This window comes from Lepus europaeus, chromosome 7 (assembly GCF_033115175.1).
Source record: "Lepus europaeus isolate LE1 chromosome 7, mLepTim1.pri, whole genome shotgun sequence".
NCBI lineage: Eukaryota > Metazoa > Chordata > Mammalia > Lagomorpha > Leporidae > Lepus > Lepus europaeus.
In genome coordinates this window covers 30,466,814-30,483,188 of record NC_084833.1, presented here as the reverse complement: position 1 = coordinate 30,483,188, position 16,375 = coordinate 30,466,814, and the positions used below count along the sequence as shown (strand labels likewise).

Here is a 16,375-nt window from a genome sequence, read left to right as displayed (position 1 = left end):
GACTGTGTTACCAGGGTGGTCTTTGCTTTAGAGACTTGCCCTTGCACTAGAGGCAGACGGAGGACTTGGCTAAGAGGATACCACCTCCCCACCTCCGACTTCACCTGCCAGATAGCCCCACTGGAGGAGCCAGGGTGATATTGGAGAGGTCTCAAATAGCGCGATAATCCCTCCTTGACTGCCCCGACATTCTTGTGTCGCCAGTTCAGAAAAGCCAAGCTGAAGGGTGGGGAAGAAGGTCCACCCTGGGAGGAGGTGGGGGGCAGAGGCTCCTAGAGGGGCCAACACCCCCAAACCTCTGTGGCTCAGTTTGTTTTCAAAGACAACAACAGGTGTACAAGATGACCCAACAAGAAGAGAGGGTGTAACCCCGAGAGATTGGGCTTGGGGTGTCCAAACACGTAGCTATTAGTTCAAATACCAACTAAATCCCTATGTCGTAAACAAGACTTAGCCAGTGAGTCAAGTTTTATACCATTTATGCTATAAAAACAAAATGAAACTCGGCCGGTGGCTTAGCACCCTGGGCCTAACATTCAGAACCTGGGCGGGCTGGCAGCTGGGGGCAGACTGCATTGCTGGCGAGGGGAAGCAGGGAGCCTCGGGTGGGGACCGGGTAAGGGAATCTCAGTGCTCTGGGGCAGCTGGGGAAGAGAATGCCTCTGTTGGAGACCAGCCCAGACCTGGGGGTTGTGTAGGAGTTGGGCTTCACTTGGGGCAGGTGGAGGGGAATTTCCTTCAAATCTGGGATCTAAAAAGTCCATCGGAGAGAGACGTGCTTACCCAGCACACAGGAGAAACAGAGAGAGAGAGAGAGAGAGAGAGCGAGCACGGGGAGAGAGCAAGATGAACCAGTGGGGCTCCTACTGTTAGGAGTTGTTTGAGGCTGGTGCCACGGCTCAATAGGCTAATCCTCCACCTGCGGCGCTGGCACCCCGGGTTCTAGTCCCGTTCGGATTCTGTCCTGGTTGCTCCTCTTCCAGTCCAGCTCTCTGTTGTGGACCGGGAGTGCAGTGGAGGATGGCCCAAGTGCTTGGGCCCTGCACCTGCATGGGAGACCAGGAGAGGCACCTGGCTCCTGGCTTTGGATCAGCGCGGTGCGCCTGCTGCAGTACACCAGCTGCAGCGGCCATTGTGGGGTGAACCAACGGAAAAAGGAAGACCTTTCTCTCTGTCTCTCTCTCTCACTGTCCACTCTGTCTGTCCAAAAAAAAAAAAAAGTTGTTTGAGTTGTTCTCCATTTTAAGAATTTCATGTCACCTCATAAGCTACTTGTGGATACCCAGACAGAGTGGGATGTCAGTCAGCCTCAGGGTGGATTCCCTCTGTATTTCAGCAATGAAGAAACTAGTCAGACTGCCTATCTGTTTTCTGAGAGAATAAACATTAATTTTCCCAGGAAGATATTCATAGGAGATGCTCACTACCATGCATTGTAAATATTCTTATTCCTGATGAGGCTTCCCTCCCCACCCGGGGTCGAAACATTGTGGGGATTATATAGTAGAACGTTAAGACAAGGCGGGCTAGGGAAATCCCTAGGAAGCTAAAGGATTGGGCTGAGACACAATCCTGCCGCCATGATTTCTCTTCCTTCCCGGAAAAACGCATCAGGGATGGAGCACATGGTGCGGACCACAGCACAGCCTGTCTCCCCTGGGACATTGGAAGAACAATGGGATCGCATATTATTTACAGTCGCATGGGACAGAAGCAAAATCTCTTCCCTTCCCTCTGAGACCAGCCCTCCCCCTTGCCTCTCTGATGGTTAGAAAATGCAGACCCCTCACCCTGGGAGAAATGGAAGCTGACATTTTCCATTTTTATGTTTTGTAGATCCTTCCATCATGAACTCCTGGAAAGAAGAGAACTACCTATATGACACCAACTATGGTAGCACAGTAGGTAACTAACTCCCCAACACTTAACACCTTCACATTCTCATTCTGTCTCACAGCCACAGTCTTACGTTGCAAGGAGGGGCTGCTAATGCCATTTATTTTTCCACTGCTGTAGACTTGTTGGACAGCAAAACCTTCTGTCGGGCCCAGATCTCCATGACAACCACTGGTCACCTTCCCGTCGGTAAGTTGTACTGACAACTGAAGCCAACGTGCCTAATGCGAGTGCCTACTGAGAATGAATGGGAATGAGAGGTCCATTACACACACATGTAGGAATTAGTTGAGTCAAAGAGTTCCTGTGGTCCCTTAACTTGTACACTTCTGGATCGCTCCAGTTCTGTGAGATGGGGCCAGAGAAGTGCCCTCCTCCATGAACAGAGTCTGGGGCAACTTCAGAACTGGGATTTAATTGAGTCTCTGTGAAAGAAAGCACGGACTCAAACAACAACTCTTCCTTTTTTCTTTCATTGAGCGTATGTTTTTGAGAACAGGAATACGGAAGGGTTTGGGTTTGAGGTTTTGTTTTGGGTCAAGTGGCTTGAGTGAGACAGGGCTGGGAGCCAGCGTAAGTTGAGAGGCGTTGAGGTTTAAGGACTGAGGGCCATTCATTTCTCTGCTCCCCCCCCCCCTCCAATAGCCTTTAGCATTATGTCTCACTCGTGTCACTCGAAGGGTTTGTTGAAGTTGGGAAATTGATCAAACACTGGGAAGGCATTGTCACTCTGGGAAACTAAGCCAGCTGGGGTGACATTTCTGTGGCTGTTGTCACCCCATCGAAACCAAGGGCTCCGGGAACCTCTGCTTTCCTCTAGAATCGTCCTTCCATTTGAGTCTTGGACTTTCGGCAAAAGATCCAGCTGAAAAGAAAGCTAAACCCACCTCTTCCTGAGCCTTAGTGCTTGAGGCACTTGGGAAATCTAAAAGCTGTCATCACAGCTCTGCTGTCCGCAGCCCGGCTTGTTCTTCCTTCTCACGTCTGTATCTTGACTTCCGCCTTTCAGAACCTAGGAGTCAATAGTGGCCGTCGTGGGCTGGGTCTGCTTCCATATTTGCAGTAAGAGCAGCTCACGGTCTCCTGAGTCTACCTGTTGCGTTTTTGAACCGTCTGACTTTACAAATCTCTTCTTATTTCCCCTGGCTCTCATTCCTATCCCGCAATTAGAACATGAGCTGGAAAATGAGTGACCCAGCTCGGGATGTCTATGGGAATCACCACCTAAACAGTCAACACAGGGTCTGGGGTTGGTGAGTTTTTTGGAGTAGGAACTCTCCATAGTCCGCAACAACTTTGCAAGGCTCTGGGGGAGATCAGAACCACTCCCCCCATGCCTCCTCCACCCCCCCAAAAAGACCTTGGTCTTCTGCCTGCGTCTTTACATTTCGGATTCCCATAAAATGGAGTGCAGTTGAGTATGTGTCTAGGTTTTCGTGCAGGTTACAAGCCGAGCTGAGGCGAGGCTGAGTGTAAACTGATGCCCTTTGTGATAAACGCAGGTGGGGAAGCAGGCTTTGTTTTGATTTCTCTGTCATCTACCCATTTCATAAAATGGCCCCTGCCAGTGTTCTGATCTGCTGGATAGTCTTGTAGCCAGTCATGCCAACCCAGGCTTGATGTGTTTATCTACTGACTTGTTGAGCCCAAAGCTAGGGTGGCACAGCCTATTGGAACACTGACATTTGTATATCCCGTAAAGAAATGGCTCACAGGTGAATCATATGCAAATACACCTAATCTTTGCTTCTTGGGAAGCAGCTTAGCTGAAGTCATGCTCCCCCACTTGCATCATAATCTGGCTTCTCACTGCTCCTGCCTGGGCCCGCCGGACATCGGCCTGCAGTGACTGGGAGCCCTGCAAGAGAAAGCCGGGCCGGACAACTTCCCCCAGAGCGAGCGAGCCATTATTTTATAGGAATGAGTCACTTAACCACCTGGCTGACTTCAAAGGTCTTGCTTTGTATTTGGGGTAGGGGAGGGCAGAGGGGGCGAGACCTTCATATGAAAGCAAGGTTGTAGATCAAAAGCTGTAGCATGAAGTCACGTCGGCGAGCCATGAGCTGTGCCTGCTCATTGGAACGGGGAGAGAGGGCTGGAAGAAATGAGATTTTTTTTGCCTTTGGCTGCATTTTCCCCCATGATATGGTATAACCATTTTTATTTAGGGATTTTGTTTTTTTTAATCCTTCCTTTTTCTTTTCTTTTCTTTTCTTCTTCTTTTTTTTTTTGACAGGCAGAGTAGACAGTGAGAGAGAGAAAGGTCTTCCTTTTGCCATTGGTTCACCCTCCAATGGCCGCTGCGGCCAGTGCGCTGTGGCCGGCGGACCATGCTGATCCAAAGGCAGGAGCCAAGTGCTTCTCCTGGTCTCCCACGCGGGTGCAGGGCCCAAGCACTTGGGCCATCCTCCACTGCACTCCCTGGCCACAGCAGAGAGCTGGCCTGGAAGAGGGGCAACCGGGACAGAATCCGGTGCCCCGACCGGGACTAGAACCCGGTGTGCCGGCGCCGCAAGGTGGAGGATTAGCCTATTGAGCCGTGGTGCCGGCCTTTAATCCTTCCTACAGTGGATGGGAGTCTAGCTGGGGTAAACAGCTAACATCTCAGGGTTTATGTAGTGTGGAAGTTTTTATTCAAGAGTCCATGGGCTTGTGAGCAGCCATGGACCCCTAAAATTGTTGACAAAATTTCCCAAGTGTGCACACTTCACACATGTGCACATTTCTCTGGGGAAGGGGCATGAAAGCTTGAATCTTACTCATAAAGGTAGCTGAACCCAAAAGAAGGGTTCTGGATCAGCTCGGAACTCACCGTGACAGGGGCCAGTATGCTGAGAGACACTTTTTTTTTTTTTTTTTTTCGGATTTCAGCCCTGGCTCTGAAATAATAGCCCTGCCTCCCTTCTGGGTGCTGGTTGAAAACCAGCATTGCTTGTGGCCTGCTGGGTAAATGCCACTCTTTGTCTGCAGAACAACATGGCCCTGTCAGAGTGATGTATCACTTGGAAACCGGGGTGGGTGCCAGCCCTGTTGCAATATTGTCACATCCTGATGGGATGTTGCAACCTCACCTTGGAACCCACAGGGAGGCAGAGTGAAGACGCCTTACATTTCCTGTGAATTTGTCTTTCCCGATTTCAGAGAAACAGAGTCAGGCGCAGGAACTCCTGATGCCAATGCCAAGGCAGAAATTCTTAACCAGGAGAGGGTCCTCGTGGGCCCAGATCGTATTCAATCCCTTTTCTTCATCCTGACATGGAATTTGGAGAAATTGTCCAGGGGGCTGAATCATGGCTAGCTGGGTGATCAGACAGACAAATGGGCCCGTGCCCATTGAGAAATACAGACTCTTCAGGTTGGAATGAGTTTTTTCCACTAGTGAGAGCATTACAGCCATGAACTGACTCAGGCCAGGAAAAATCTTTGTGAAATCAGTTAAGTGCCAACGGTGATTGAGTATAGGCCACCATCTTTAGAAATGCCGTGGAGTGGTGGTTATGAGTTAAAGGTTTGTGTTCATATCTTGGCTCCACTTTCAGTCTGGGTAACCATAGGCAAGTCATTGGTCTCTCTGGTTTTCAGAATTTTCACAGTTGTAATGTATGGATTAGTGTACAGTATGGTATAGCACAACAGAGAGTCGTGGTAAATGCCTAGAGTGGTGCCTGGAGCAGGGGAAGTGCTCAGTAGATACTAGCTCTTCCTCTTAGCCATTTTAATTAGGAACTAATAGTCCACGTTGATACACTGTTTTGAAGAACAGATTGCTCTCGACATAGCAATGATGTGCACTCTCTCCCTTAGCGTGTAGTTTCAGTGAGTGCAGAATGCCCGGGAAGCCCACATGTGTGTGAGTGAGCCCTCAGTTAGAAGCCCTGATAATCACGCACATGTAAGATGCCAGTTTGACTGGACCGATCCTTTTACAGCATTGGCTTGTGCTTAGGGACTACTTATGTTAAAATTGGCTGGCTTTCCCATTGTGGGCATTTTTGGTATGATCTTGGTAAGAGCCTTGGTCTTCAGCTGATCCAAAGTACCCTCTGACAGACAGACAGACAGACAGACAGACACACATACACACATACACACACACACAGGTCACTGGGTTTTCTGTTTGGAAGCTTGAGGTGATATTCATGAGCGAGAGCATACTGACTCATTGGCTAAACTAATCTATTTTCCATAGTCCACTGCCGCCTCTGTGCTCAGTTCAGGCCACTCAATGGCCCCTTTGTCAGGGTGATTAAAATGTAACTCTGTATGCCAAAAAAAGGCACACCTTTGGCTTAAAAGCTATCTTTCTTTGTTGTAAATGTTTACATTTTTGTGTTGTGGAAAAAAAAAATCCCTCCAATGACCTAACTCTTTCCATAGCTTCCCATCTCTCACAGAATAAAGTCTTTGAAAAGTCTCATTAGACATTAATGGTCAGAGTGCCAGTTCTTATTCCCCTGCCTCCTGATGGCAGCCATATGGCTTCCTTTTGTTCTGTATGCATAACTCATGCACATTGACCTCAGGGCCTTTGCATTTGCTATTATTAATCATAGAAGGTAGAAGGCTCTTGCACGAGCTCTTCACATGCATCCTTCTTTTTTTTTTTTTTTTTGACAGGCAGAGTTGACAGTGAGAGAGAGAGACAGAGAGAAAGGTCTTCCTTTTTCCATTGGTTCACCCTCCAATGGCCGCCACGGCCAGTGCGCTGAGGCCGGCGCACCACGCTGGTCCGATGGCAGGAGCCAGATGCTTCTCCTGGTCTCCCATGTGGGTGCAGGGCCCAAGCACTTGGGCCATCCTCCACTGCACTCCCTGGCCACAGCAGAGAGCTGGCCTGGAAGAGGAGCAACTGGGACAGAATCCGGCATCCCAGCCGGGACTAGAACCCTGTGTGCCAGTGCCGCAAGGCGGAGGATTAGCCTGTTGAGCCATGGCGCCGGCCTGCATCCCTCTTAATATCCTTCAGATCCCCTTAGCTGAGAGGTCCTTCTGACCACCTTGTATTAAATTGCAAGCTATTCCGACTTCCTTACTTCAATTCCCACTTCTTACTTTGCATTGTTTTTCACTACAGCATGCATCATCTATTTTGTTTGGTTCATTACCACATAGCAACATGGTGCCAGGTATGCAGTAGGTGCTCCATATATACACAAGCACTTCGATACTTGGTAGAAAATGAAAAAAAAAAAAAAGCTGTACATGGATTTCAATTTCCTGTACCAAATAAATAAATCTTATTTGTGACTTATTTGAAAGTCACAGTTACACAGAGAGAGGAGAGGCAGAGAGAGAGGGAGGACTTCCATCTGCTGGCTCACTCCCCAGAGGGCTGCAACAGCCAGAGCTGCGTCAATCTGAAACCAGGAGCCAGGAACCTCCTCCAGGTCTCCCACGCGGGTGCAGGGGCCCAAGAATTTGGGCCATCTTCCACTGCTTTCCCGGGTCATACCAGAGAGCTGGATCAGAAGCGGAGCAGCTGGGACTCAAATGGTGCCTGTATGGGATGCTGGCACTGCAGGTGGTGGCTTCACCCGCTATGCCACAGTGCCAGCTTCCCAAGAAATCTTTTAATTTCATTTTTCTCTGAACCTCTTGAACTACCCTCATACTAGTCAAATGGATGTAGTGATTTGGGGGGAGTGAGTTAATGCAGTGGCTTTCATTCTTCTCCTTAGCAGAGTCAGCTGATATGAAAAAGGAGCACGACCACCCTGCCAAGTCCCACACCAAAAAGCACAGTAAGTTGGTCACCTTCCCCTTGCTCTTGGCTTCTCCTTCTGGTTGGCCCTCCCTGGAGGCCACTTGTTTTAAGGCAAATTTGCCTCTGCCTGCTGCCTTTGTTTCTTTGCTGCAGAATGCCTAGGAAGAGAAAAAAAGAGGCTTTGCTGGCTGGCAAAGCAACCCCCTCTGCAGATGTTCCCCCAAGTGGGGTCTACATCCTGTAATATTTGCTGTAAGACTGGGAGTTCCAGTGGGGGCAGGAATGCACAGCAGGTGTGGGGGTAGTGAGTTTTTCCTCTCTCCAACCAAAAAGAGGGGGAAGAAAGCAATGAGATGAATCCTTCTTGCTCTTGTCGAATGGCACCCCCTTGCTTCTGTGAAATGATGGTCCCAAGACGGGACCGTTTAGTTTAAGATTTGCCATTGCTCTTTGGGAGTTGAATTTCCTCCAGTAAGAAAACCTCACGGACACATACGAAGTATCAAAGGTTTGGGATTGGTGGTAGTGAGGAGGAGTGTCACATAGAAAGAAATCAGGTTGGTATAACATAGAAATTAGAGGGACTTGGAATGTCTTTATTATCCACTGCTCTAAGTTATTCCAAAGAACTCAGTTTCCATAGAACTCAAATGGATCGAGGAGGCATCCGAAACACAACAGGAGTGGCACTGAGTGTGTTGCTAGTCCTGTAATGGTAGCTGTTTCATTTTCTAATTGAGCCCCTCAGCCCTCAACCTGGGTGACACTCTGACCCCTCTAAAATTCTTGAGGCTTACTTATAGTATTTGGCTGGGTCAAAACAATTAGTGGGTCAGACTGGTCTAGTTGGTTGAGGCACTGGATGAAACTGCTTGAATGTTGCTCTCCCAGAGAAGTAACAAGTGGAAGTGAGTTGCAGGTAATTTATGAATAATAATTAGAAGGAATATTCTTTGGCTTAGGAGACCTAAAATTGATTCCTTAGTCTTGGCTTTGTTGCTAGTTGGCTGTATAACCTTGGTAAACTCACTTCATTCTCTGTATACACAATCAGTTCCCTGATTGTGCATGCTCATGCTAAGATTTTTAAAAATCTATTTATGTATTCATTATCAAGAGAGAGACAGAGCAAGAGAGAGAGAGAGAGAGAGAAAGAGAGAGAGAGAGAGAAAGAGAGAGATTTTCCATCTGCTGGTTCATTCCTTAAATGCCTGAAACAGCCAGGGCTGGGCCAGGGCAAAGCCAGGAGCTTAGAACTCAGTCTGGGTCTTCCACATGCATGGTAAGAATCCAAATACTTGAGTCATCATCTACTGCCTCCCAGCGTGTACATTAGAAGGAAGCTGGATCAGAAGTGGGGTGGCTGGGACTTGAACCAGGCACTTTGATATGGGATGCTGATGTCCCAAGTGGCAACTTAACAACTGTGCCAAACACCGACTCCCTCAAATACCTTTTTTTTTTTTTTTTAATATCCAGTATTTGGTGACTCTGTGATCTGGCTTCCTTGGTGCGTAGGGGAGAATGGCGTGTCTCCTGCTCAGTGGGAGGCTCTGTAACTCAGCGCTCCCTCCGCCCCTCCTTTCCTGGGAGTCAGGACATTAATAACCGCTTTTTGTGCTTTGCGTCAGATCCAAGAGGGACTCACCTGTGGGAATTCATCCGCGACATCCTCCTGAACCCAGACAAGAACCCGGGGCTAATCAAATGGGAAGACCGGTCCGAGGGCATCTTCAGGTTCTTGAAATCAGAGGCCGTGGCTCAGCTGTGGGGCAAAAAGAAAAACAACAGCAGCATGACCTACGAGAAGCTCAGCAGGGCCATGAGGTGAGGGGTCTCACGTCTCTGAAAATGCTGAGGCCGCAAGACCCGCCACTCACCCAGTGCTCTGTCCGATCCTTCTGCCTGACCACTCTGTGCGTTTTGCTTTGTTGCATTCAGGTATTACTACAAAAGAGAAATTCTGGAACGTGTGGATGGACGCAGACTGGTATATAAATTTGGGAAGAATGCTCGTGGCTGGAGAGAAAATGAAAATTGAAGCTGCCAACCCTTTTGAGCACAAACCAGCAAACACACAGAATACTCACAAATGGCGAACTCCTGGATGTGACTATTTCAAAGACGGCTTTTTCTCTGATATTTATGTACCATAAGGGGAAAACAAAATCTACTTCTAACGGGAAGAAGGAACACTACAGTTGATAAAGAAAATTATTTTGTTACTTTGAAGTATGTCCTATATGGGGAACAAATGTACACAGTTTTCTGTGAAATATGATGCTGTACGTGGTTGTGGTTTGGTTTTGCCTCTATTGTGAAGTCCTTTTCCATTGCAAGAATCACACAGTTTGTAGCCTTGTGCTTCTTGCTAAGAGAAAGGGGAAAAAAATGAAAAGAAAAAAAACCCAGAGGGCATTAAATGTTTTTGTATGCAAAATGATTTAGACAGAGGTGATGTATTCTCTGCACAGGAGCATCCACATGGTTGCTGGGTTGAACTTCTGGGTGGGATACACTGCATGGATGACAGGAGGTTTGACTTGACCTTTAGGAGCCAATGAATGGAGAACGGGGACTTGCAAAATCCAGGGTGGACTCTAATCACTGTATAATCGCTTGACTTGGAGTGTTTAACTTAGTGAGAGGAATAACGGTAGGGTGCTTTGTGCTCATCCTGGGATGATTTACCTGATGCTAGGGTTCTCCTCCCGTCTTCCCCTTGGATGGTTGGTGAAAAACCATCCATGGCCAGGACTTCTCACTTCTAGCTGTTTAAGAGAGGAGCCAGCCTTGGCTGTTTTTGTTCCAGCTGTTCACAAAGAAGTGGGGAGAAGGAGATGGTGAAATGGAAATGACAGATGAGTTTTCTCTTGAGTCCTCAGAGCCTAGGGTTTCTCAAGCAGCACAGCTGACATTTTTGGCTGAGTGGTTCTTTGTGGGAGGGGCTGCTGAGTGCCTTGTCAGCCGTTTAGCCATATCCATGGTCTCTGCTCACTAGATACCAGCAACACTTGGAGCCAAAAATGTCCCCATATATCAGAAAATGGCCTACTGGGGACAACATTGCCCTTGACTGAGACTCTCTGATTTAGCCAGTCAAGATGACGATGGTGATTTATTCTTGGAATGAAAAAGATATGAAAGGCCTTTCAGTCTCAGGAGCAAAGCAAAGCAGGATTTCATAGATTCATTTTTCAAAATGTTAAGGACAGGGGTTAAAATATCTACCATGACCTCTTTTCAGAACCCCAGATAAGAACCCATGTAAGACAGATTAAAGATAGCAACAAAGCAAAAACTCCAATAAAAGACTTTTCACAAGAATCACAAAGTGAAGTGAAGATTACATTCCAGAAGGAAAAGTTGAGAAAAATGTGTGTGTGTGTGTGTGTGTGTGAGAGAGAGAGAGAGAGAGAGAGAGAGAGAGAGAGAGAGGGAGGGAGGGAGAAAATCTTTACAGGTGTTAATTCTTACAATCCTTCCATTGTTGATTCTTCTCTTTCCTGTCTCATCTGAACTCATTCTGAAGTGAATGATTTGTTGCCTAGATTTATACCCAATATTTTATGTTATAATTTTTTTAAAAGAAAGGAAGAATAGAAAAGATAAATAGAAAATTCAGCTCAGAAACTATTGTCACCATGCAGTTGGAAGCTTCTGCAACGATAGGATTATTCTGGGACACCCGGAGATTCATCTGGGAGGAACGTGAGTCTGTAGACACTTTGAAAATGACTTTGCACATCAAGTTCCCTTCTACAACTTTTCTTTTTTGGGTCTCTCTTGTTTTTTGTTTTGTTTTTGTCTTTTTCCTCTCTCCTGGATTTCTATCTTGAGCAATAATATGGGAACAAAAACATTCATTTGGTAGGAGGGAGCGCTTTTCACCAGCTCACAGAGGACCTTCTACAGGGTCTTTCCTAGCTGAGTGATTCACATTCAAAGACTGCTAGATGTTTATAATGCACTCATATTCAGAAGGCTGGGTGTAAGAAGAATTAATAATTTTCTCTAATTACATTAAGAATCACTATTGATGGTAACCTTGGAGCATCTGCAAAAGACCTTCTGAAGGTACAACCACGTTCATTTTTATTTCTGCCTAGCCTGGTCACCTCTACGAAGGCTCTGCGTGGTGTGGTCAAGTAGCAGTGATAGAAGAAGTAAGGAAAGTTCCAATGATCAGCCAGGACATTCATGCACAAAAGACACATCTTGCTCTCCAAGCAGTGCTAAGGAACTTTGAGGCCTTCCCAGCATTTGGCTGTACTTCACACAGTATAAATGAAAAATCCAGATAACTGAAGTGTTGTGAATACATGGATATTTGGGTGTCCGTGTGCTTGTGAAGTTATTAGGGGCATTTTCTTTCCCTGGCTTGGCCTGTTCATTATCTGAGGCGGCTAGCTCCTTCTCTGAGTTCACCCATCCTCAAACCTGCAAGTTTCTCATGTTTCTTCAAATGGGTTTTGGCTCTTTCTAGATTGAACAGCAGTCCTTGCTAGGGAGTAAGTGAATCTGGGCAGTCCCAGCCAGAGGAGTTCTGCAGATAATTAGCAGATTGTGTTATTTGTTGAAAGTGATGGCTTCTTGGCACACAGTGTCTGTTTAAATAGGCTGGAGAATTAAGTTCTCAGCAGATCTCTCTATTGTCTTGGCTTGATATTGCTGCATTTTCTATGTGCTGTTCGTGACTTGGAGAATGCAAGGTAATTGAACCATGCCAACTTAAGGTGTAAACAGCGTACTTCTTACCACAGTGTTGAAAGGGAGAACACAGCCCTGCAGAGAAGTCCTCCTTTCTTTTGGGGAGACATGGCTTCTCCCTGGAGTAGCTTGTCTGTGCTAGATGTCCACATGGTCACCAAGCACAACCTTCTTGGACCTTCCTTAAGCTAAGGACTTCCACAGCTTTTCATGGGAACTTGAGGCAGGAACTGTACTGCTAAGACTTTGCCAGACTTGAATCATCTGAGGCTCCTAGACATTTGACCTATGTGCCTTCAGCTTCTTGGAGGTGCCCTGGAGCAGCACAGACCCAGATGTCAAGATGAGACTGGTCCTTCCTCAAAGTTCTGATCTTGCCGGACTGTCATCTCTTTAACAACAGGGACTGTATCTTATCATTATTGCTTTCCTGGTGCCTAGCATGAGACAGTGCACACTAAGTCTTTGTTGAATAAATGAATGAGTGAGTTCTAGAAGACAGCTGTGATTTGGAGGACATGCCTGTTATTGGGGTATAGATCATTTCTTCACTGGAATAAGAACACAACGCCAAGCCTCCAAGGACATAGGATCTTTTATGGATGTTCTACTGTGAGATTCCTTACTTGCCTTACTACCGTGCTCAAATGAAACCAAAACAGGCTGTTTGGTTCCACAAGTCAATGTATGTTAGATGAGATTTCTGTTGCCTTATTTGGAACTGTGAGACTTCCCTGGTACATGGCGCCAGTGGTGAAGAACCTTTGACCTGTTTTAACAAATGAAGATTATGAATGTGTTTTTATGATGTAAATTGCTATTTAAATGGAAAGTAGTCCTAAGTTTTAGTGTTTTGGGGTTGGTTTTTATTTTTTCTTTTTGAAATGTACTTAGGGATCTTAGGTTGACACTGTATATGAGATTTTAGTTTTACAAGTGTGTTATTTTTCAGATGTATAAAATATAGAAAAAGGTAAAATAGAGGAAAAGGCAATTGTATTTTTCTTTTATGGTCAAAAAAAGCATTTGCTGAGTGCCTACTATGTGCATAGCATGGAACTGTATATATGAGGAAGTTGTCTAATTCTATAGTGTGCCATAGACACTTGTCATGTACCTACTGGATGGATATTTGCAGTGTAAATGAAAGAACATTGTAGCAATCACAATATCAGAGCTGAATTTTCCTCAGTGTTAGTTCCCAGGATTCAGCTTCTGGAATAAGAAATAGAGCAGTTGAAAACAAAACAAAACAAAAAACAACTTGTTGAGACTATGCCTTAGGAACCTCTGCAATGTACAGGCCTTCACAGGTTTAGCTAAATTGGGATCAATCTTTCTGTAGCTATCTGCGTAATTCTTGCTTTTCTTCCCATCTGGCTTCTGGGTTGACAATTTGTGGGAAATAACCCTTGGGCTACTGCATTTTTTTTTAAAAAAAAATCACAAATCTTTCCCTTGAAACTGTGTTAAATTCAAACTGAGCATTTCTGTTTTATGAAAGAATTATATTTTTCAAAATGTGGTTTTTTTTTTTTGATGAGTCCCTGAAAACACTAATAAAACCAGAGACCAGCCTATAAATGTATGCTTCATTCTTTAACAGACCATCCAAAAGTAAGCAGTTGAACATACATAGATTTTGCATTTGTTTCCTCCACAAGCGCTTATTATCTACCACGTGACAGACTGTCTCTTAGGCACTGAGATATGGTAGAGATCGACAGAGACAGAAATCATCTACTGTCATGAAGTCCATATTTGGGATGGAAACAAACCAGAAAAAACCGCCAACCAGCAGATAAATAAAATGCAGCATATCAAGTGTGTAGTAAAGATACGCAGGGCAAGGAAGAGGGCCAGAAAGTGCTAGAGCACACACGTTTCTGTGCTTAAATACACACTAAGCTGAGCAATTATTTCCAGAGGTGTTTACTGACAGATTCCTTAGAGTCTTCATCATGATGGCCATTGTCAATCTGAGGGTGCTGCAGAAAGTGCGCGGAAAATGGGATTAAACAAAACATTTATTTTGGTGACAAAATATTTGAAATCCATGCATAGTTTCTTCATACTATGCATTTTGGGTGGGGAGAGGGTTGCAGCATTATGGTGCAGTGGGTTAAGCCACCGCATGCAATGCTGCGTCCCAGCTGCTCCACTTCCCATCCAGCTCCCTGATAATGCACCTGGGAAAGCAGCAGAAGATGGATCAAGTATTTGGGCCCCTGCCACCCATGTGGGAGACTCTGATGGCTTCAGCCTGGACCCGCCCAGACCATTGTGGTCATCTGGGTGGTGAACCAGCAGATTGAAGATCTAGCTCTCTCTCTTTCTTCCTCTTTATTACTCTGCCTTTCAAATAAATAAATAAACCTTTAAAACATACACATTTTTTTCATGGCCTTTGGAAGACACCTTGTATGTATGTATTTCAAAATTTGGGGCTCCAAGATAAGGTTATCTTTTATTTCCCATGACCTTGCTGAAGTCCTCTAATTCAAGGGAAGGAGAAAGTGCGCCCAGTTTCCCAAGCCTATGTGACAATAGGTCCTGTTCAGCAAAGAAGACCCATGAAACCAGCACTCCTGAGAATACACTTAAAGAAATAATGATCTTTGCAGATTATTTTTCTTTTTTTAAAAAAAGATTTATTTTATTTATTTGAAAGACAGAGTTACAGAGAGGTAGAGACTGAGAGAGAGGTCTTCCATGTGATGGTTCACTCCCTGGATGGCTGCAACGGCCAGAGCTGCGCCAATCTGAAGCCAGGAGCCAGGAGCTTCCTCCAGGTCTCCCACAAGGGTGCAGGGGCCCAAGGACTTGGGCCATCTTCTGCTGCTTCCCAGGCCATAGCTGAGAGCTGGGTCAGAAGAGGAGCAGCCGGGACTAGAACCGGTGCCCATATGGGATGCTGGGGCTTCAGGCCAGGGCTTTAACCTGCTGTGCCACAGCGCCGATGCCTGCAGATTATTTTTCACATGTACAAGAAGTGGTATCTTTATATCTGGGACAAATAATTATGATAATAATATTCCTGTATATCAAAGTTCAGAAATTATGAGTATATTCCACTTTTTTTTCTCCTTGAGAAGAAATGTCCTCACTGACTGACCTGGGTGTATTTATTTGCATTGGTGCACTTCTCAGTAGTCACCAACAGCTTGCAAAGCAACTCTTCAGGAATTGAGAACACTATATTTTGTCTTTCTAGAGCTATCTATTTTAACCTATAGGCAATAGCCAGATGTGACTGTTTAGGTTTAAATTAGGTAAAATGATATACATTAAAATTTTAGTTCTTTACTCACACTGCCCACATTTCAAGTGCTGAATAGCTCCATGCGGCAGAGGTTACTAAATCGGACAGTGCAAGGATCGAACATTCCCACCCTCCGAGAAAATTCCATTGAACAATGAGGCTCTAGGATCTGACATGGGAGGGTGGGGTAAGGGCAAACAGAATGGAGAGAAAAACTAAGCAACTGTGCAACAGGATCCAAGGAGCCTTAGAAATCAAAGGCAGCCCCGAATTGTGGAGAACAACGATAACACAAAGGAAAGATTCAGAGGAAGTAGCTCTGTGTTTGCGGGAATGATGACCGTATCTGTGAGTACAAACACGTTCGATGCTGTCCGGCACTTCGCAGTGGGAGGAACTGATTAGCCTTATCTTCAAACCCACAGTTACCCTACAGTCAGCACTAAGCATGTCTCAAGGATGCCGTTTTCTGGTTGAGAATATTGGTATTGAGGGGGGATCACGGAAACGGGAAGGGAAATGAAAGTTCCTCAAATAGGAACGTCTGCCACTGTCATTTCTGCTTAGGGAGAAATAAATACTTTGACTGCTATCAATGATTCTAATGCCATTTTCTTTCTTCTTGTTGGGAACAACTTTTTTGCATAAGTAATGGAGCCTTAGGCTCTCTGTTTCCTCGTAAGTCAATTTTCCCCTGTTAACGATCAAGATCCAGCCTCTGTTCACCTCAAATCACTGGCAAGGCCCCACTGAGGGTCATAGTCAAATTCACTGTTGCCTCAAGGACTTTGCTTCAGCTGTTG

At 45.8% G+C, this 16,375-nt stretch overlaps 1 protein-coding gene across 1 annotated transcript in view; it reads left to right on the top strand.

The window, feature by feature from the left end:
* Positions 1-10,380, top strand: part of EHF (ETS homologous factor) — a 40,515-nt gene extending 30,135 nt beyond the window's left edge. The window contains exons 5-9 of the mRNA XM_062198038.1: positions 1,837-1,905; positions 2,017-2,085; positions 7,575-7,637; positions 9,232-9,427; positions 9,542-10,380. Coding sequence (XP_062054022.1) covers positions 1,837-1,905; positions 2,017-2,085; positions 7,575-7,637; positions 9,232-9,427; positions 9,542-9,641 — 497 coding nt within the window. The 3' untranslated portion in view covers positions 9,642-10,380. The remainder of the gene's footprint in view (positions 1-1,836; positions 1,906-2,016; positions 2,086-7,574; positions 7,638-9,231; positions 9,428-9,541) is intronic.
* Positions 10,381-16,375: the final 5,995 nt, after the last annotated feature.